The sequence below is a fragment of the Ceratotherium simum genome, chromosome 18 (assembly GCF_057802395.1).
Source record: "Ceratotherium simum simum isolate JZ-2026a chromosome 18, ASM5780239v1, whole genome shotgun sequence".
Classification (NCBI taxonomy): domain Eukaryota; kingdom Metazoa; phylum Chordata; class Mammalia; order Perissodactyla; family Rhinocerotidae; genus Ceratotherium; species Ceratotherium simum.
In genome coordinates this window covers 26,854,891-26,877,638 of record NC_141917.1, presented here as the reverse complement: position 1 = coordinate 26,877,638, position 22,748 = coordinate 26,854,891, and the positions used below count along the sequence as shown (strand labels likewise).

Here is a 22,748-nt window from a genome sequence, read left to right as displayed (position 1 = left end):
GTAGGAGGGGAAAGTGGTTTGAGAACCAAAATGATCATATCCATGATGTTAAAATGACGTAAACTAGGTATCAATTTTTTCTTTAAAGCTATTAAAAGCACTCATGGTTCAGGTGGCACTCAGGAAGAAGTCACCAGAAAACAAAAGTGGGAAGTGACTGAAATTGTAGCTGATACCATAGGTCAATTTAAACACATACTGAATGCAGCCAACTCTGCGCTGTCACTTAGATGTTGCACTGTTCCAGCCACACAGCCACTATCTCTTTATGGTTCACAACCACGCTGCTAAGTCTCCACTCCTCCTTAAACCGGCCTCTGCCTTCGCCACCGCTGTCAACACCACCAATGACCTATGAATTACCAAATCTTCAGCTATGTCAAGGTTATAAAAGTTAAGGAAAAACTGAGCAACTGTGTCAGGCTGAAGACTAAAGAGACACAATCAAAGGGGCTGGAAGCTTTTGCTATAAAGACATTATTGGAACAACTGGCAACATTTGAATGAGTTCTCTGTACCATTCTTGCAACTACATGTTTATTGCACGTAGTTTGGGAAATAAAGCCAGGGAGAATTAGAAGACTCGGACTTAATTAGAAGAGGGCCAACTGGAACTTCACATCACTTTTCAAGATTCATGAGCTACTACACACAAGTTTACATTAAGTTCTGACTTGGATGGTAGGAGAAGCACCTTGTATACAGCGTTTTTGTTACCAAGGGAGGTTATGTATCCAGCTGTTGAAATCCAGGGTGCTTTTTTTTCTGGCAGACTTAGAGAAAGGAAGGAGCCTAAATCATTTCCAAGTTACCGTTATCGAGCAGAAAGATAAACTACTTAAACTCTCTATCAAGAGCCTAAGAGTGAAATAAGAGAGACAGGAGTGTTTCACTTTAGTCAGAACCAGTAGGTCACTGTTAATCCAGGACTAAAATGGCTGTAAAAGCAGGTCTGAACTCTTGTATGGACTTACATAAAGAGAGTGGGGGAAAAAGTCCTATGTAGCAAGATCTTTTACTCAGATGGACATAAATCTTGGATGAACTGTTATACCAGAAATAATTCCACATAATTTTTTAAATGTTTCATGCTTTTCAAACCTTTGTTCTATCTCATAACCCCTTTGAGCCATACTACAAAATTGTAAAGTCAGTGATTAATTGTATAAACTCCAAGTACTATTATTTTCTTCTTCTTGACTGGATTTTTGAGTCACTATATTTTACTTAAAAAAAAAAAAAGCAAAATTACAGTTAAGTGAACAAAATAAAGAGTCATACGTAGCCTTCCATGGATCTTTCTATAACTATGTTAAGTTTTGCTAAACTGAAATTTAAACAATGAGAGATCTCAAGAAAAGAATAGCTGTTTCAAGGAGGAGGCATTAAGTATTAGTTGAAACCAAAATGTTGGACAGACCAAGACTGCAAATATTTGACCAGAAAGTGAAGCTAGCATATATATATATATATAGTCATGCATTGCTTAGCCATGGGGATACATTCTGAGAAATGCATTGTTAGGCAATTTCATCACTGTGTGAACATCATAGAGTGTACTTACACAAACCCAGATGGTATAGCCTACTACACACCTAGGCTATATGGTACAAATCTTATGAGACCACCATCGTGTATGTGGTCCATCACTGACTGAAATTTCGTTATGCAGTGCTTTGCTGTATATAACTAAGCAGAAGTACTAAACAAGAAGGGAAAAATAGAGATTTTATAAATGAAAATGTAAGTCTGAAATACCCAAAGGAGTCCATTATACAGTTAAATATACAAAGAATCAATCAGACTGCAAAGCACCCAAAGGATAAAGAAAAAGAAGAGACTGTATACCATCTTAGTATTTACATTTTTCCATTTTGGATCAGGTAGATAGAAAACACGGGCCCACACCACCCAGTTCCAAAGATCTTCAGAAAATTTAACACTCACTCCAAGGCTCATCCCATTCCAAAGCATTCACACAGGAAGTTATTCTGTTAATAAAACCCAATCAACAGATAACTGAGCCATTCATCTTCAGGTCTGTGAAACTGGGATGACACATAGGGCACGTTTCTTGCTTTTATTTCAACATTTAAAATATTCACAGATGCAGTATTATATCCATTGACATCTCCGTGGAAGATGGTACCAAACAAAGCAGACAGGTATTCCACAATTACAGAATTACATATTTTTTGACTATGTGAATCTTTACTCCTAGAGTTTATCTGGAAAAACACCACTTAAAAAAAAAAATTTTGAGTGTTTCACTGGATTAATTTCCATAAAAAGTAAGTTGCAAAGAATTTCAGAAAAGATACCTAAATATTAGTCAGCACTTTTAAAAATTTCAAACTTTCAAAGTACTCTTCTAACATACCTCCATCAAGAACACTTTAAATAATTAATACTCAGTTCTTTCTCTTTTCCCCTCAATAGCCAAGCCAGGATGTACATACTTTTTTCCCTAAGTCTTTTTTTCAAAACACATTTTGTAGAATAGGTTAATCATCACAGCATCTTGACTAGCTAATGAGGTAGGAGTATTCTTCAAAAGAAGTTCTTAGGCATTTATGAAGCAAAGCAAAAGAGAATAATCAAATTATAAAGAGTTTTTCTTTTTTAGTGGTTTTCTTTAAATAAAATGCCAAGAGCACTGGAAATTGGTCAAATGCTGCTTGTACTTTAAAAGACAAAGAGAAAAACCCATTAGGAAAGCCCTGCTACCAAGTACATTCAAGGGCTGGCATTAATTAAATTCATTTTGGTATCACAAGGTAAGAAACTGCTGCCATAAAATGCCAAGCTTTCTTCCTGGAAGAAATTTTACCAAGAAGATAAAGTTTAAGCAGAAAACAAAAGTACACTGTCTTTTCTTTTCAGTACAAGTTAATTTGTCTCTTCTTTTAGCCCAGTTCTCATCCTTTCCTACACACACAAAAGATTAATAATTTCTATATATTGCAGCATATCCAATAATATATTTAAATGAATTTAGCAGTCAACTTACCGAATTCTGCCAGAGAAACACTCCTTATATGAAGGTTTTAACAACACGGTGCTAAAAAACTAGAAAATGCCTAGGTAATAGATTTCAGCACCATCTCTATATTAGATTGTTTCTGCATACACTCCCTAAATTCATATAAACCTAGGAAATTTACCCATTATTCCCTCTTCATCTACACCAATATCAAAGTTCTGTATTCTAACTACCCTTTCTGAATATATAAGGAATACTTTACAAATCTACCCAATTAATAGGACACATATGTTCCCAACTAAGGGAAAGTTATCGATTATATGACTTATATAAAATATGTATTTTGAACACTTTGGTACCTATTATTTGATGAAGGCTAAAATACCAGAAGAGAGGATTTCTTTAATTCCCCAATTATGCACCTATTAGGGTTACTGCTAAAAAACACTAAAAAATCATCTAAAAAATGTAAAAAAATACTTAAAACAGAATATCTGCCAGAAAAAAAATTGATAACTCTATGTGGCCTGGCAGATGGTTTTGAAATCAAGTCCTTCACAATTCTCCTATAAAATGTTTTAGATGTGGTAACCCGACTTGGTATAATAGTGCAACTCTCTGACACGCCAGTAACCATTTGAGAATACCTACCAAAAATAATTTGTCAACAGAATTTTTTACGACTTTAAACCTTTCTTTCTACTATTCTATCTAGAATTGTGTCCTATCAATGTGTTCAAAATATCAAGTGTTATCATTTAGTTTGAAGAGAATTCCTTCCTCATCACTGCCTTCTTTAATTTCAGTTACAGTTCCCTCACATTCTTTTCCTAAGGCACACCATGCCCTATTTATTGCTGCAAAACCCCTGAAATCTGTGCCTCAATCTGTGTCTGCTTCATCATTACGGTTCCATGAAAATCACCTTCAGAATGCCTGCTAATATTTAGCAACATCAAGTCTAGAATGCCATTGTCCAGTAGATGAACTGCAGAAGAACCTAGCCTACTGAAGCAAAGGCCGAAAAACACAAGTGTATACTCTAAATGCTCTTTCCCCTAAAACCTGACCACAATACCTACTATGACAGTAAAGCTCAGTGATATCTCTGGCTATATATGATTCATACCCAATGTTACAAAATAAAATGTTAAGCCAATAAGCTTTCACAATTTTTATTAAATCCTAGTCTAATTTAACAATATCTGATATCTGATTCTACAGACATCATCCCATGGCGAACACGTTTAATAAGTGAAAGCAAATCAGACATCTAGTTCATTATTTTCTGCAGACTAAGCAATAAGATAACAGCTACACAGAACACTACAGGTAATGATATATACTTACTTGCTGAGTTTTCATACAAGCCATGTTGTTTATCAAACTATATCTCCTAATATTTAATACAGTAGAATTAGTGATTGTAGTTCTCATATAATATTTTAATTACAAGTACCTTATTGAGATAACTAACATTTTGACAGTTTCAGTGACTTTCAAATTAGCATAATATAATATTCTAGGAAAAGAGTAAAAAGTGAAATGAAAACGGAATATGACAATTGTAAGTTATTAAAGGAAAATGAAGTAAAGAAAAAAAGGGGAAAGTGAAATATTACTGAGGTGGAAAAACAAGTCTAGACATTTGGTTGGAAGAAAACAGATCAACTATGGATTTCACAAATCAAAAGTTACTAAATTCAATGCAATACAAATTCTTTTGTATGTAAAAGCTGAGTTGAAACTAAAGGTCTATCAACTGTTACTTTTGGCCTTTTACACAGTACCAACTCTTCTGATCAAAGAAGGCCACAACAGTTAAGATTGTATTACTTGATTTTATTTTACACTAGGTGGTGGGCACAAGACAATCCTCCTTAATAAAGTTGACAATTAGCTTCACTCAGAACATTTTTAATAATGCACATTAAAAAAAACGGTATTCATCTTACAAATTGTTCTGCAATCCAAATATACAACAGCTTGGAAAACAACATTTAGAAAACAAAAGCCAATGTAAAAAGACAGATTAAAACAACTAGAACAGTACAGGTTTTATATGGCTCTGATTTTACAGTTTTCTTACTGCATCATCAATGTCAGAAATCTGTTCCTTCAGCTGGCTCCATTGCTCGGGATTTAAAGAAATACCTAAAACAAAGTTTTAAAAATCAAAAGTTGAAAATCTATTTAAGCTTTCCTGAGAATTTTCATACTTCCAACTATAATACTACTCTATCAAAATTCCCCCTTTTTTTTTTTTCAGTGAGGAAGATTAGCCCTGAGCTAACATCTGTTGCCAACCCTCCTCTTTCCTTTTGCTGAGGAAGATTGGCCCTGAGCTAACATCCATGCCCATCTTCTTCTACTTTATATGTGGGACACCTGCCACAGCATGGCTTGGTAAGCAGTGCGTAGGTCCGCGCCCAGGATCCAAACCTGTGAACCCCAGGCTGCCGAAGCAGAGCAGGCAAACTTCACTATGCCACCAGGCCGGCCCCTCAAAATTCCCGTTTTTTAATGGTACAATATTAAGAGTCAAATCTCTTACATTTGTTAATTATAGATAAATCACAAATATACCTGAGCAGATCAATGTTATATCCAGTTTTACTTCCAACACTGCACCCCCATAAATGTCTATTATACCCAGTGAGAACAAGCAATGATTTCAAGACGAATCTCATAAATGCTTGCAAACTAGCAGACTAAGTGGCCAGCCCCAGATTTGGTATGTGAGACCCCATTTCTACAACCAGTTCATTCCAAAATTTGCTCAAAATTTCCCCAGGAACTCAAGGTGAATGACTCTGTGCTGAGTTCTTCCAGAGGTATTCATTTCACTTCAGAAAAACCCCTGGGACGTGATCCATACAGGACTTCTTAGAATGTACATACTGAATGAGAGTGCTTTCTGGGGTCACGCTGTCAGGATTCAAACCCCAACATCACTAGCACTAACTGCAGACCTTTAAAAAAATTACACTACCTCTAAGCCTCAGTTTCCTCACCAGTACAATGGTACTTATAACTCAAACGGCTGTTGTGAATGATGAAATTAGCTAATCTGAATAAAAGCTTAGCATATCACCTGACACATAAGTAACCATTTAAAATGTTAGCTAATAACATGTCTTTCCTATTTAAGATATAAAAATATGAACAGAAAAGCACCTTGTACTTTAAACTTTCAGTGTTCTGATACCTGACACATATAAACAGAAATAAACTAGAAGTGGAAGAATTCATGTATTTCTCAGAAAACTACTGAGAGGCCATGAAATTGAGAGGAAGGAGGAGAATGTATTGGGACAATGTGTAGAAAGGGCTTTAAAGCTAATCAAATTGTTTTAATGAACGTTTGTAGCAATAAGAAAAGAAATCCGGCACTGGCCACACTGGAACAACTTCAATGACCAATCCAGAAGTGGCTTGAACAAGAAAATGTTATAGGGTATAAAAACATACAGAGGTTAAGTTTAATAAACCCAAAAACTGCAGGAAGCAAACAAGTGGTACCTTTCATAATGACATGCAGGTAGAATAGAAGTAAAATAAGGAGGCATTTTTCATTAGCTAAGGATAAACCCAAAGCAAGCTAACCACACAAATATATGAGTTTATATTAGTACACAAATATTCTCTAGCTATTTGGTGAATGATTAAAGTATGTTCCAATGACGGTGACAGGCTTGGGACCAGATGAAGCACAAAAACCACACTTAAAGGATACCACCCTGAAGATTATCCTTTAGGAGATGAACCAAAAGGAGACACCGTAAACAGGATTTTCCATTCCTGATTTTACAACTTCCCAGATAGTGCCTACTCTACTTCAGAACTGGTGTAAATTTAAAAAAAAAAAGTTACATTCAAGTAAATTAGCAGCCAATTGAAGTGATATTAGGGGTATTATTTTTTCTGGGTTTTATTCCGACAGCTATATTTAAGACATCTCATTAAAATAAATTAATTGTCACGTCCAAAAAAACTACAGAAGATAATCAACTAAATGAAGATCTTCCATGCCCTATGCACTGCCAACATTATTTCAATTTCAAATAAGGTAGGTTTACTTAGATAATTTTTAATTTAATCCCAATATTAGGACCAAATTCAGGAAATTAAATCTCACCTTTTCTTCCTGGTTTCATTTCGCCTTCCGGATCCATCCAATATTCCCTAATATCAATTAGGACTTTTCCTTTAAAGTCCCGAACACTGACGTACCTCATTTTCCCAATCTGCAAAAGAAACAAAAACATAAAAAGATATTCAACAACGGTGCCCATACTTATATTCACAACTTGCTGCACTCATTCTACTTTTAATCACGAAAATAACCACTATTCTCAATATCCAAACTACACCAAAGGAAATGTCACTGTTAAAAAGAAATCTTTCTAAAAAGATGGAACTAAACAAAGCACATCACACATTTCCAATCATTTTTACATTAAAAGAATCATGAGTAAAATAGTGCAACTGCTAAGAAAAACAGTACGGAGGTTCCTCAAAAAATTAAAAATAGAACAAACATATGATCCAGCAATGCTCCAGCAGCCCCACTTCTGGGTATATATCTAAAAAAAAAATGAAAGCAGGGTCTTGGAGAGTTATTTACTTGCACCCCCATGTTCACAGCAGTGTTACTCACAATAGCCAAGAGATGGAAGCAACCCAGATGTCTATCGTCAGATGAATGGATAAACAAAATGTGGTATATACGTACAATGAAATATTATTCAGCCTTAAAAAAGAAGGAAATCCTATCACATGCTACAACATCAATGAACCTTAAGGACATTATGCTAAGCGAAATAAGCCAGTCATAAAAAGATACACACTGTATGATTCCACTTATATGAGGTGCCTAGAGTAGTCAAATTCAGAGACAGAAAGTAGAATGGTGGTTACCAGCAGCTGGGGGAAGGGGAAAAGGGGAGCAGTTATTTAACAGTTTTCCAAAATGAAAAAGTTCTGGAGATCTGTTTCACAACAATGTGAACATACTTAACACTACTGTGTGCTTAAAAATAGTTAAGATGGTCAAGTTTATATGAAGTGTTTTTCACCAAATAAAAATCATTAGAAAACAAAATCTTGCGGTACATATCATAACCGTAGGAATCCACAGACTCAGCTAGCTACATTGGTTTAGCAACCATTCTGAACGCAAGAATCCAGAGTTCCAGTCAATAGTAACATGACAAAGGTTTTCCTTTTAGACATTCATTTCCAACAATATCTTTAATACACTTCATTCAGTCTCAAATTGAGAATCATCCACAGAAAGCTATTTTTAAAACCTTATAATGCTGCTTAACACAAACTACAAATTCCGTGGAGAAGGAAAAGGCTTTAGCCGACGAAGTGTCTGTAAGCACTTTCCAGGATGTCTTATGCTGCTGTAATGTAGTGTCTAGAACTTAAACTAAGAAATCACACTTTCTGATCAAAACCTCTAACACCTCTGCCTATCTCTTACTCATTCTAAACCTACTCCTCAATCTTACCCACTTAAAACTAGCTACGATTTTTGTGATTAAAACACATTATCCCGTAAAGGTTCTGCGTTTAGTCACATTCCTTTCCCTACCGACCGGGGTCCTCTGATTATTAAATAATCCATTTTATTGGGACATCAAGTATTGTTGTAGTACAATCAAAGTTGTGCTTATCAACACTGCTTTTTGGCTTCCATCTTGTCTACATCCTTCCTCTTAGACTGCTTTTTCTTGTCTCAGTTAGGTCTTACTTATTTTCCTTTACTTTACTATTCTCAGTAAATTTCTTGTCCTGTTGTTGTCCCCCCTCCTTCCAGGACATGCTCATGCTTTATGAAAATAAAGTCCATTAGGTACGGGTAAGTGCGTTCAAATCTCTCTTCTCTGTACTTACCCAGATCGTCATCATTCTTAAGTTCTTTACCTTTTGTATCCCATTTGTTGCATATGCATTCTTTCCCTTTCCGTTGGTTTCTTACCCACCGTTTCCAAACACGTTCATTCTCACCTTTCTATAAAGCATTTTCCCTAATCTGCATTTTGTAACTTTCCCCGTGTTTCCTTCTTCCCTTTATTGGTAAATTTTGAAAGGAGAGAATTGCTGTTTCTACTAATTAAATTCCCACTGCCTACTCTAAAAGTTGATCTTACTGTCAGTTTTAATAGCTTATTTTTCAATCAGTCTTCTTTGGATCCCCTAGTGTGTATCATACTGGGTTCCCAGTAAACTGTTTTAATGGAGGAATTGAATAAGACCAAAATAATCAAAATGAAACTGCTGATAGTATTTATAATATTGATTTAACAACTCTAAGAAATTTATAAGTATCTTAGACAGCTATAGCACTAAATTGAACATTGTTTCATTTTGTTTTTTACACTAAGCCCATCAGCTAGCTAAGTAGATAAAATTAAAATATATTGAAAACCTACCAAAATAATATTAATTAGATAAGTCAAATAAGTGTTCAGTGTGGGCTTGAGCAAGTGGAAAAGACTTTAGGTGGTGGGATTTGACCTTGAAAAATGACAGGCCATTAAATAAGTAAAAGGGAGAAAAAAGTAACAAGGATATAGGAGGAAGAAAGCAGAAAGATACAAAACTGATGAGATTCAAGGACAGGCTGAATAGATGAAGCTATACTGAAGAGGACTTGAAAAGCTAGTAAGAGAATTCTGAAGCCTTTACAGCTTCTCGGACTAAGGACAAAAAAAAAAAACAGAAGCAGAAAAATACTACTACTATTCTCTTCTGCAAGGTTCATATTCCTGAGAAATATGAAACCTGAAAATAGTTACAACTTTAAAATCTCACTAGAAAAAATGTTAAAAATCAAGACTGAAAGCAAACCCATTTTTAAAAAGAGAGACAACCACATTAACAGCATTTTACCAGTCTTAAATTAGTAATAACAAGTACTCAATTACTTTATGTAAAAAGCATGGTATAATAAACACATAACGAACAGTTAGCTGGCTACTTTAATTTCTACCCTTGCTCCATAGAAACATAGAAGCTCTCTCATCCACAATTCCAATGAAGTGTCTATCAATATTTTGGTTTGCTTCATATGAATATAAGAAGCATTCTCTTCCTCCCAAACATGGCTGAGTATCCACATATCCAAAACTGCGAATTTACAATTTGAAGTCTCTAATCATTTTTCAAATAACTTGTGTTTGATGTATATTAAATAAGAAATTATTCAAAGTAGAGAAAAGGTATAGGTCAGTAAACTGACACTCTAAAATTTGGTAACAATATTTCAAAGAACACCAGCACCAAAGAGCTATGGGGCTAGAAGTAAAGGAAAATCTGGGGACACAGGCTAAACGCTGCTCTACCAAAATCTGAGCCTCTTGTTGTAACCTAAAACTTACCATGCATTTTGTATACTATCCTTCAATATATCAGTGTTCCTTTTAGCATAAAAAGTTTTAACGCACATCTCCAAATAAGATGGGCCCGACAGAAAAATACATCATGTTTATCCCATGACTTTTCATACTCCCATCCCGAAGCAGCAAAACCACAGCATTATAGACATTCATTCCAGAGTTTAAGCAATAGTAGCATTAGAAGGAGAGAGTTAGAACAATGCTTTGCCCCTAGGATAAGGAACAAGGCAAAGTCTGCTCTCATCATTTCTTTTCAATACTGTACTGGAAATACTAGCAATAAAGCAAGAAAAAGAATTAAAGGATGATGTAAAACACAACAGACAAAATCATCAACACAGCAAGTTCTAAGAGGTCTCTAAAAAATACATTTGTAACATATATTATAAATATATAAAGTAAATACATAATATAATCTTATGTATATTTACATTGTATTATGTAATACTATCCATATTTTTCTAGCAATAAACAACTGGAAAACAAAGTTAAGAAACAATACAATTACGACAGAATCAAAAAACACAAAATACTTAAAAATAAACTAAACAAAAGATGTACAAGACCTCCACAATGAAAATTACAAAACAGAAATTCAAAAAGATGAAAATCATGTTCATGAACTGGAAGACTCAATACTCAAGTTGCCTTTCTCCTCAAATTGGTCTTCAGCTCTACCCAACCCCAATCAAAATCCCAGTAGGTTTTTTGGTAAAAACTGACAAGCTGATTCTAAAATGTGTATGGAAATACAAAATACACAGAATAGCAAAAATAATTCTGAAAGTGAAGAATAATGTTAAAGGACTTACACTACCTGATTTCAAGACTGACTATAAAAGCATAGCAGTTATGACAGTGCAGTACTAGAGTAAAGACAGACATACAGATCAACGGAATAGAGTTCAAAATTAGACACATATTTTACATATTCACTGATTTTCTTTATAAAGATCCAAGGTGATTCAATGAGAAAAGAACAATCTTTTCAATAAATGGTATTGGAACATCAGAGTATCTGTATGGGGGGAAAATGAGTCTCAACCCCTATCTCACACCATACACAGAGAAATTAATTTTACATGGATCACAGAACTAAACATGAAAAGTTAAAACTATAAAAACTCTAGGAAAAAAACACTGGCAAAATTTTTGTGGCTGTGGGATAAAGAAATATGTCTTCGGAAACAAAAAGCATTAACCAAAAAAGGAAAAAATTGATAAAAATGGACTTAAAATTAAAGCTTTTTAAAGATGCTTAAGAAAATAAAATGGCAAACCACATACCTAGAGTAAATATTCACTACTCTATCTGACAAAAGACTTATACCTAAAATATAAAGAACTCGCACAACTCAAATCAAATGACCTCTTCTTTTTTTTTTTAATGGGCAGATGATCTCCAGAAAAAGATATAGGGAAATGCAAAGTGAAACTACAATGAGCTACAACTACACATTCATTAACTAAAGTGGATAAAATTAAAAAGACTGAATAGTTATACCCAGTAAGGATGTGGAGCAATTTTAATCTCATACACTGCTGGTGGGTACGTAAAATGGTATAGCTACTATGGAAAACAGTTTGACAGTTTGTTATAAAGTTAAACATACACTTAGCCTATGACCCAGCAAACGCATTTGGTTATTTACCCAAAAGGAAAAAAATGCCCACAAAGAGACTTGTACAGGAATATTCATAGCAGCAATCCCAACATTCATCCAAAGTGAATGGATAAACAAATTGTAGTATAATACAATAATTACACTCGGCAATTAAAAGGGACGAACTACAGATACTTGCATAAGGATTGATCCCAAACCTTTATGGTGAGCAAAAATCAGACATAAAATAATACCGACTGTATGATTCCACCTATACGAGGTTCTAGAACAGGCAAAATAAATCCATAGTGATAGAAACCAGATTAGTGGTTACCTGGGATAGGGGGACGACTGTAAGGAGAGGCCAAGAAAGAGCTTTCTGGGGTGACAGAAATGGCCTCACTATAAGAGTGTGCACATTTATCACAGCGCATCACATTATGCTGTGTGTGCATTTTTCTGTATATAAATTATATCTCAATAAAGTTCATTAAAAAAAGAAAAACTTGGGGCCTGCCCCGTGGCGTAGCAGTTAAGTGCGCGCACTCCACTGCTGGCGGCCAGGGTTCGGATCCTGGGCGCACACAAACACACCGCTTGTCAGCCCATGCTGTGACAGTGTCCCATATGAAGTGGAGGAAGATCGGCATGGACAGTAGCTCAGGGCCAGTCTTCCTCGGCAAAAAGAGGAGGATTAGCATGGATGTTAGCTCAGGGGTGATCTTCCTCACAAAAAAAAAAAGAAGAGAGAAAGAAAAATTTACCCAGCAGTCACTTCTTCCTTGAGAAGAATGAATAAAGCTCACAAATTCCCACACCCTCCCCCAACAACAACAACAAAAAAAACAGAAAAATGATGAGGTAGTAATGTATGGCTATAATACTTAAAGTAGAAAGAATAAACATCACTGCAATCACATGTCACAGAAGGAAATAGAATCGGATAACAGAATGCATATAGTTTTACATGCATATGCATGTACATCATACAGAACAGTGATTCTTAAACTTTTGACTCTTGTCCTCTTGGCGATGTGATGACGGTAATGAATAATCTCTCTAAATACAAAAAAATTCAAATAAAAAATAATAATTTCATGGACTCCCTGAAGTATATTCATGAACCCCTCAGGTTAGGAACACTTAACTCTGTAATGACATAATTTAGAATTATGTTTTATTCTTGAATCACCAAATCAACTAAGGTGATATTACTGACCCTTTGTGTCCACCTTTGAAGAAAAATGCATAAAAGTCCCCTACCTCGACCATTCTGACCTTTTTAAGACAGATACTAAGTAATTACGAGATAGTTTTCCAGGCCATCTTAGTATCACATAGGTCCTATCTCAGTTAGGTTATATCCCTATGGAACCAAGTTCTTAAAATTCACAGCTGAAGGAACCAGGCAAAAGGCAAGTATCCAGTAGCTATTTCCTCTCTAGTCAGGATTCTGTCTAAATCATTTTAGAGTTTAAAAGATTAGTGCAGTGACTTTCCTTGGGTACAATTCTCCTCACATATTACATTTAGAGAGCTGCTGCTGTTTGACATACGCAGCTTTACCAGAATTGAAGATTATTTCTTCTAGTTCTATTCTCAAGAGATGAGTATTTAGTTTGGGAAAAAAAAAAAAATCCTGTCTTACGGCTACTAACCAATACCCAAATAATTTTAATTTAGATTTCAGTTGTATTTGTTTTTGGCAAAGTATACCTGATAATCTGAGTCCTGAAAGATTCTAGCAATGTCTAAAAAAGTTCCATTCTGTGGGAGCTGTCTTCAAGGCACTTGGTAAATGAAAACTAAAGAAAATATATAACCCTATTAAAAAAAAAAAAAAACTTTACAAAACACAATGAAGATAACTGATTTTTCTTCCAAAAACCCAAACCTTCATCCATCTTTCTAATAAAATTATCAAACCATTATTACAAATAAAAATGAAGTCCTCATTTTATATTCTGTAACAGATATACTGTAATGTGCTCTTAAATCAATAAAAAAATCAGTACTATCACCAAATATTTTTCTATGGCCAAAGTACCATTTCAAGGAAAAAGCTATGATGGCAACAAAATTAAATATTTCATTATCTCTTAGAATGCCTACACTATTAGGACTGTGAAAAGTCACTTGGGAAATAAGGCTTATGTTCCTGCTAGAGGCACGTTCAAAAGGGTGAAGAGTCTAACAGCCTTCTGAGGCTTGGGAACCTTTCCATATGAAGGTTAAGAAGTGAACCCACTTTTTCTGTGAGATAACAACCCCTAAAAATAGATCTGGTTTTCCCAAAACTGCTCCAACAGAATAAAACCCCTAAATGTGGGTCCTGCTTTATTTGTAAAATCAGGGGCTGAATCAGCAAGATAAAATCCATTAATAGGCCATAGATGCTCTATTATTACACAAGTAAAGGTAGGCATACGGTGAAACAGAATTGATCAAAGAAAAGTCCAAGATAGTTGTCAAGCAAATACTTCCAAGTTTTTACCTTTATTGCACATATTAAGTTAAAATATTCCAAAGCAGCCCTTCATTCTACACAGGAAGAAAGGCTATGAAAGGAAGGATATTCTCTTGCAGATTTTACATTTCATTCTGCCCCTTAAAATAGCTTCCCAATGCACTTTAATAAAACTCAAGACTCCTAAAAATGTCCTCCCAAGAAGGCCCTGCACCCTCCTTACCAACTGGATCTTCTATCTACAGTCTCAATCAGACTTTCTAGGTTCCAGCCCCAAGGCTTACAGTCTCTGCACAATCCAAGCTCTTTCCCACTTCAAAGTATTTGCACAATTCTCTCCAATACTTTGAAAATGCCTCCCTCTCCCCTACACTTCACATGACTGGCTCCTCCTTTATGACTTAAGCTTCAAATGCCAATTCCTTAGAAAGAGATTCCCAGAACACTTTCTCTCTCATAATAACCCACACTTTCACTTCTCAGCCCTTGTAACTTTAATTACATACACCTTTATCTATATAATTTTTATCCCCATAAATTCCATGAAACCACAGACCACATCTACTTGGTTCATCACGGCATACCCAGAACTTAGCAAGGCCTGAATGAAACACAGAAAGCATTCAACTTATTATCCATTCAAAGAAATGAGGGCCCTTTCATAATTCTTTCTTACATACAGTGACTTATGTTCTCTATCAAATTAATCTAGTATGGTCCTAGTTCCTCTAAGCCATACTAAAGTCAGGGGACTAAAATCCTTAACTAAATAATTCATCTGCATTTTGTCCTTTTTTGTTTTTTTTTTACATATTTCTAAATTTAAAAATGTATATATTTAAGGTGTACAACATTTCATACACATATTCATAGGGAAATGATTACACAAGCTAATTAACGTTATCAGCTCCTCACAGTTACCATTTTTTGTGTGATCAGTGCACCTGAAATCTACTCTTAGCATATTTCCAGTGTTCGATATAGTATTAAGTATAGTCATCATGTGCCCATTTTCTTTATCCAGACATACAAGGCAAAAGTGATTAAAAATATCCAACTTCTATTTTCCCATTCCCATCTTAATCCTGGCACTGTCTTTTAAGGCCATCAGTAGGTTAAAAAAAAAATAATAGTGTGTATATATGTATACATATATAAATATATGTATACATATATATATATATATATATATATACACACACATATATATATAAGGGGCCGGCTGGTAGCGTAGTGGTTAAGTTCGTGCGCTCCGCTTCAGCGGCCCAGAGTTTACAGGTTTGGATCTCGGGCACAGACCTACGCACCTCTTATCAAGCCAGGCTGTGGCAGGCGTCCCACATTAAAGAAGATGGGCATGGATGTGAGCTCAGGGCCAATCTTCCTCAGCAAAAAGAGGAGGACCGGCAACAGATGTTAGCTCAGGGCTAATCTTCTTCACCAAAAAAATCAACAAAATACATATATATGCTAGCCTCACTGTCTAGTCAAATAAATGCTTGCAGTCTCATTCTGTCCAACATTTTGGCTTCAACTAATACTTATGCCTCCTCCTTGAAACACTCATCCTTTTCTTGTTCCCATTACTGTACCATTCTATTTTCCTTCACATTCTCTATATCCTCTTTTTCCTTCCTTCCTGAATGTCCTCAGTCACCTCTTCTCTCTGCTTTACACTTACTTCGGCAGAAGGCTTCAGTCAACCACGTTGATGATCCCTTGAGAACATTTCCCAACCAAGCCCTTCAAGTGCTATAGGAGAGACTCTTCTTATTTTATCAAATTTATAACCAGGTCCAAAATGCCAAACTTAACAACCTTTGCCATTAAAACTAATTTCTTTTACTCATTTCTATCAATGAAACTTTCATTTCTATGGTCTCTCCAATTTAAAACCAGCCTTCATTGATTGCTTCTTTCCTCTAGCCCATTCTTCCTCACCTATTTCTTCTTTGGGAAAAACCATCTAAGCCTTCACCACCTCACAGAGAGATCAAGGTCTACAATGACCTGAGATCTCACATACATCCATTTATCCCCACTGCCTCTCTCCACAAATCCTTCTTGTACAATGAAACCAATAACAAGTCTCCCTAAAACAAGGTAAGAAACCCAAGAAAAGAAGCTATACTAGTCCTCTCCAAGCGATCTCATCAAATCCCTCTAATGAACTTCCCTCACTTTACCTTGCTCTTCAACCTTATTCCCCACTATATAGAAACAGAGGGCCTATTCTAGTAAACCCACTAGCCTTTTCTGTTCTTTTTTGTAAGCATTTTCCTTCATTTTATTTTATTTTTAATTTTTTGTTTATTGAAGTAACAGTGGTTTATAACATTGTATAAACTTCAGGTGTACATCCTTTTCTGTTCTTATCAAGTCAAAACTAGGCAAATCATATTGCTGGTTCCCCTCCAATAATATCCTATCCATTCTTCACAGCCCAGTACTAACCTACCTCCTCCAAACTGCTTTCTAAATGTGCAGTTCTCAATCTTTTTGGATTTCTTCAACTTCTAAATTCACATTTTTTTACGTATAGCAAAACTACAGACTTCTAGACTTTAACAATAATCTAGCATCATATAAATTACTCTAATTTCTACTAACTTGTTCTTACATTTCAATGAATATCCTTATTCAAGAGGATTATAACATATATAAAACATTATTATCTACTATCAGATTAAGGTATACTTTTAACATTCTTCAGATCAAGCCAGATAATAACTCCTCTGGATCTAAGGAAATAGCCAACTTTACCTGAAACATATTATCATCTCTGCTGCTGCTGCTCTGCTTGGAGGATGACAGGGCTCTTGAAGTTTCACCAGTCTTTTGCTTCTTTACAGGTTTTTCTGGAGCAACTTGCTTTTTCCTCTTTAACTTGGGGGAAAAAAACAAGAACATGGCTAAAATTTGCACACACAAGAATAAACCTTATCTCAGGATCAGAAGATTCCATTACTTTTTAAGACTTAAAGAATCAAAAGATTACATTTATTAACAAAAAGTTAATAAATGACATAGCACTACTGACAATAGTACTATGAAACTAACCTAGCACTGATATCTAATACAGTGTTTTCAAACTGTGTTCAGGAGCCCAAAAGATACTTCCGACATTAGAGTGGTATTAACCAGAGAAACAATTATTTTATAGACCAGGATTCCACATAAGATTTCTTTGGGCCAAAAAAAAAAGATGGGGGAGCCTGCTGTTTTTCAATAAACTTTTAAAAACCACAGATCTACTAAAGCTAGTTATTTTTTATAAAGGAAATATACTAATTAGGAAGAATACAACCAACTTATTCCATTTCTAGGATTACTTATTTATGCCCTACCTATTCCAAAAGGGACTTAAATTGGCTTAGGGAATTTATGAGCAGGCAACGCTAAGCAAGCTATTTTGCACTAGGCACTAGAAGTCAACAACTCAACAATTTCCTCATCACAAAAAAATCACCAAAAATAGACAGCAATGTTAGACTAGCATTCAAAATCAAAACAATTTTTTATTTTTTTTTCCGGAGGATTATTTCTTTTTTGTTGTTACATTTTTTTTATTGTGAAATTTTTGTTGTACATTATTGTTTATCAGTCACCATATAAGTGCATCCCTCCACCACTTGTGCCCACCCCCCACCTCCCTAGCCCCTGGTAACCACCAAACAGTTCCATCTGTCCTTGTGTCAAAACAATGTTTTAAAAGCAGCATTACTGTAAAAGCTTTTTTATAAAGCCTCATTCTCAAAATGAGCTTAAGCTCATGAAACCCAGTAGAGTACCCAACCCAAACAGTAGAGGGCAGTCATGTTCCTTAGTGGAAAGTATAAACTAGTATTTTAATGTTTTACTAAATTAGATGAAGCTAAGTAGAACATAATATATATATACATAAACTGAAAAATTGGATGTATTTAACCTAAGTGCTTACAGGATTAATAGAACTATTTGGGACAACTAGCAAAATTAACTCAGTTCAATAAGCAGAAAGCGATTATTCTTTACATTAATGAGTCTGGATACTCCCTGTGGACTGGGGCACGCCTGGCACATAAAAGCTCAATAAAAAATTTGTTAACGAATTCAAATGCTATACTAGGTGCAAAGAAAAAAATTAAGTGATTTCCTTCTCAAGTATAGCTATGTTTGCTCTTTGAAGCCTTATTTCAACCTTTCAGGTGATATTACATTTTGTATTTCCCTATAACGGTCCATCTTCTCCAAGATTCTCCCAAAAGTTTTCTTTTTTTTTTTTAACTAACACTGCTAACTAAGCTCAGGGACACAACTAAATAAGCTTCTAGGATATGAAAGATAAGCCAGTTCCTTCATGGAAGGAGGCCCTGACAACAGGGCAAGATGCTCGGTTCAAGCGGAATGCAGCACTTACAGTGCACGTCACCTAACGCAGAAAAAGCCTATGCTGTCAAAATAGGTAATTTCATGTTTGCTTTGCTAGGTGTTCAACATATAGCAAATAACAAAATGGAGGGGACCTGAGTAAATAACATTCTAACTTAAAATGTACCAAACTTACATTTTAAGTAATCCTTGTGGGTTAGATAAACACCATCGGCTAAGAAGGCTGTCAAAATTAACACCTGCATTCAAGGAGTTCAAAATTTGGCCCATCTACTACAAACAATACCTTAAGATCAGGCAGATTTCTAAATAATGGCAAATTGTGGCTTTGGCCTAATTCTAATGCTATTCCCCTAGAGTCTAAGGCAGTGGTTCTGAAGCTTTAGGGTTCCTAAAAGTCCTCAACAGAAGACTTGTTGAAGTCTGAAGACTTGCTCAAGTCTGACTTATGGGCTAAGGGGGTGCACAAACAACAAGCATGCTAGGCACTTCTGGTCAAGTGGTCCAGGGGCCATGTGCACTGTCACATCTAGGCTCTTATTTTAAGATTCTGATATGCCTTTTACTGTCCTTCAGAACTGAATGTGGGCAATATGGCTCATTTATCACAAAATTGACTTGGTACAGTATAGTCACCTTTTTGTCAACTTCACTGTCAGAATCGCTGCCAGAAGAGCTTGAAGAAACAAGTTCCTTTGATTTAGGCATTCTGTAAGAAAAATACATTATGTAAACAATTTACAAATTGCTCTATTACCTTCAACTTAACTCTCCCCCAATCAAAAATTCAATAAGTTCCATGGCTCATTCTACCATTTTGTGGTACTAGAGTTATTACACTGAGCACAGTGCTGGAAGTTATACTCAATCTATGCTCTTCCAAGTTGAAAATAACAAGCAGAGTGAAACGTTCTGAACCCAGCAGAGAGAGAGAACTAAATGTCATACACATCTCACACTCCTACACCTCTATCTTTCTGGAACCCAATGGGCCTTTTTATACTTCATTTTAGTGGGGTTAGATGTTTATGGGTAGGGTAGAATGCAAGGCAGCTGACAGCAATCACTGTTAAAACCAGAAGAAACATGAATAATTCTACTCAGTACTGCTTTGCACTTCTCACTGATGAGACTTAATGTAGAATTATTCGCTGCGGAACTAACCCCAACATTCACACAACATGGCACACAGCTGTACTACACAGATGTTGATGTCTAATTTTGCCATTTAACCCTATGTTTTCATATTTTGTATATGTTCTTAATTTTCTTTGGCTTTTGGGCCATGCCATCGAAATAACAAGTACTAAATCTGAGTTCAAGAAGTTATACAAAATTCACAATTCATTACATTTTACATTGATTTTTCTACTCTGGAATATGATTAAAACTGAAAGAATCTGCTTATGGGAAGTACAAACTGTTTCCTCAAATTTCTACTGTGACCCTAGTGCCCCAGGTACCCCCAGACATAGAGGTACATAGCCCAGTACCTTGCTTTCAAGTGGATGTTTACTGAGTGCCTGAGGGCAAGGCAAAGAGTCTGGTGCCTCTATATTCGCAGAGATTTAAAAAAAGCCTAAATCTCAAATTTCAAGGAATTCCAACGCATGCTGTACTTCTTTTTAAGACAATACCATGTGGTAAAACACTTATCAAAGTATCTTTTGCTCTTTCCATCTCGAATGCAGAAGACCCTGAGTCCTATTAATTTTCGTATGCCCTCAAGGCCCCAATATACACATCACACTCTGTAAATGCTTGTTGAATAAAGTGAAAAAAAGACGTCATTATCTCCTGAATAAAGGAAAAAAAGACTTCATTTTCTCTTCAAAAAATCATAAAAAATCTAGCTCTCTAGACTAAACCTGCATTAGCACTGGCATTCAACGTGTTCCACAATAAGAGGTCAAGGTAAAAGAAGTGGGCCATCCCAATCCTAGCCAATAAATTCAAAAAGCTCAAACTATACCCAATCCAGCCACGTTAATTTTAACTGGTTAATTTCTTCACAATGAGAACAGTAAATTCAGAAGGGAGCAGCAACTTCATAACCACGTTTTATACATTACTCCCGTCACCGCTCCGTTTTACAACTTAACCTCCAAAATAATTTTAGTTGTTTTTTATGCTGGCTGCTAACAATGCCAAGACACATTTAAAGGTAATTAAAGCGGACATAACCTATTTTTCACTTCGAAACGGTCGAGCATAACTACACCGTCTGTTAATAAAAGGTGCCCGGGGGCTTAAGACCATTTCAAAGAACCACCTCATATTTAATCCAAATAAGTCCATTCAACACGAACACAAGGTACTGGTAACCAAGGCCAGCCTCTTTGAACTTCTGACAAAATACATTTTTACTTTTACTTAACGAGCCTTTACTGTTCAAGAAAAAGGCAGGCTCGTAATTCTGGCAAATGACACTAAAAGCGCTGGTGTAGAAAACACACAAAACGCAACCAGAAACGCGAATCCTCGGTCTCTGCTGAAGGCGTGGGGGAGGGAGGTTGAGGAAAGACGAGGTGAAAATAAACTAGGACTAAGAGACACGAATCTGGTACAACACGTGGGTGACAAGCACGATGACGGGGCAGGGGGTCGCGCGGTGCCAGGAAGCTGCTAGAACCCCAAGGCTGGCAATGGCCTGGGCGGGGGGGCCAGGCTGGTCGGAGGGGGCGTGGGAGGCGGCGAAGTGCGGAGGAGACCGTGTGGGAAGAGGAGGGACTTGCACCAAGCGCCATTTTCTTCTCTCGAAGCCTTCCCTCCCCCGAGTGAACCAGCCGCGCTCCCCTGGGCGCTCTCCGCCGCCCCCCCACGCCCTCCAGGAACAGGGCCCGCTCTCTCCTTCTCCACAGCGCCGCCCACCCTGGGGGCCCCCAGCGAGGCCTCCGGGAAAGAGCAGGCCCGCACGCGCCCCCACCCGGGCCCCGGCCGCCGCTGCATTGTCCCGGGGGCGCCTCGGCCCCCTCCCCGCGGCTCCTCGCCCCCTCCGGCCGCGCCCAGCCGCCGGGGGCCGCCGCGCCCGCCGCCCTGGGGCCGTTCCCGGGGGCGGGCTTCCGGCGCGGAGGGGCGTGGGGCGCGGGGTCAGGGACGCAGAAGGGGGTCTGGGGCAGCCGAGGCCGGGAACGGGGAAGCCGAGGCCGGGAACGGGAAGGTCAGGCGGCGCCGCCATTACCCGCGGCCGTCGCCGACGAGGGGCGGAGGGCCGCGGGCGACTCGCGGCCCAGCCAGGAGAGTGGGGGTCGGCCGAGCGAGGGGTTCGAGGGGGTGGGGGCGGGGTCCCGCACACTCACGCTCCGCTCCGGCAGCCTTACAGCCTCCTGCTCGCACGCTCGCGACTGACAGAGAACCGGAAGTGACGGCAGCCAAGAGACGCCGGCCCCGCCCCGCTGGGACTGTGGACACGTGATAGGGCGTGGCCTCGCCGCGGAAACCAACGCCGAGACCCTTTCCAGGGCCTTAAAGGGACCGCCTCTCGTCCTGAGTGGGCGCAACGAAAGTAAGATACCCCAAAGATTGGGTCTGACTTGTGGGTGGATAAGGGAGCGAATAAAACATCAATGACAAGCACTGAGCTTTGCACTTGTTCAATAAATGTTTCTTGTATTAAAGTGATGTGTCCATCGTGAAAAAGATGAACACTTCTGACCCATTTTCCCAGAAATGATCCTCCCCCTTCAGCCGCAGTATTGGACTCTGGCTGGTAAAATCCAAAGGAAGGAAGCCAGAGTTACAGCGTTTAATTCGGGAAAGTGCAAGAAATCTTTACAGAAGTGCTTGGCCACACACACCGTTATCCTTGAACTGAAGTCCTGGAGGTAAAAGGGAGTTCACAGAAGGCAAGAGAAATCCATATTAGGAGCAGGAATATAGCTGATAGGTTATTTGAATACATATTTAATGAATGC

At 37.3% G+C, this 22,748-nt stretch overlaps 1 protein-coding gene across 1 annotated transcript; it reads right to left on the bottom strand.

Annotated features, from left to right (window-relative positions):
* Positions 1–2,066: 2,066 nt before the first annotated feature.
* Positions 2,067–22,221, bottom strand: SUB1 (SUB1 regulator of transcription). Its single transcript, XM_004422705.3, has 5 exons — positions 22,134–22,221; positions 19,471–19,543; positions 17,227–17,349; positions 7,122–7,230; positions 2,067–5,137 (listed from the first exon to the last, which is right to left on the bottom strand). The coding sequence occupies exons 2-5, from the start codon at positions 19,540–19,542 to the stop codon at positions 5,058–5,060; spliced, it is 384 nt and encodes a 127-aa protein (XP_004422762.1). The 5' UTR covers position 19,543; positions 22,134–22,221; the 3' UTR covers positions 2,067–5,057.
* Positions 22,222–22,748: the final 527 nt, after the last annotated feature.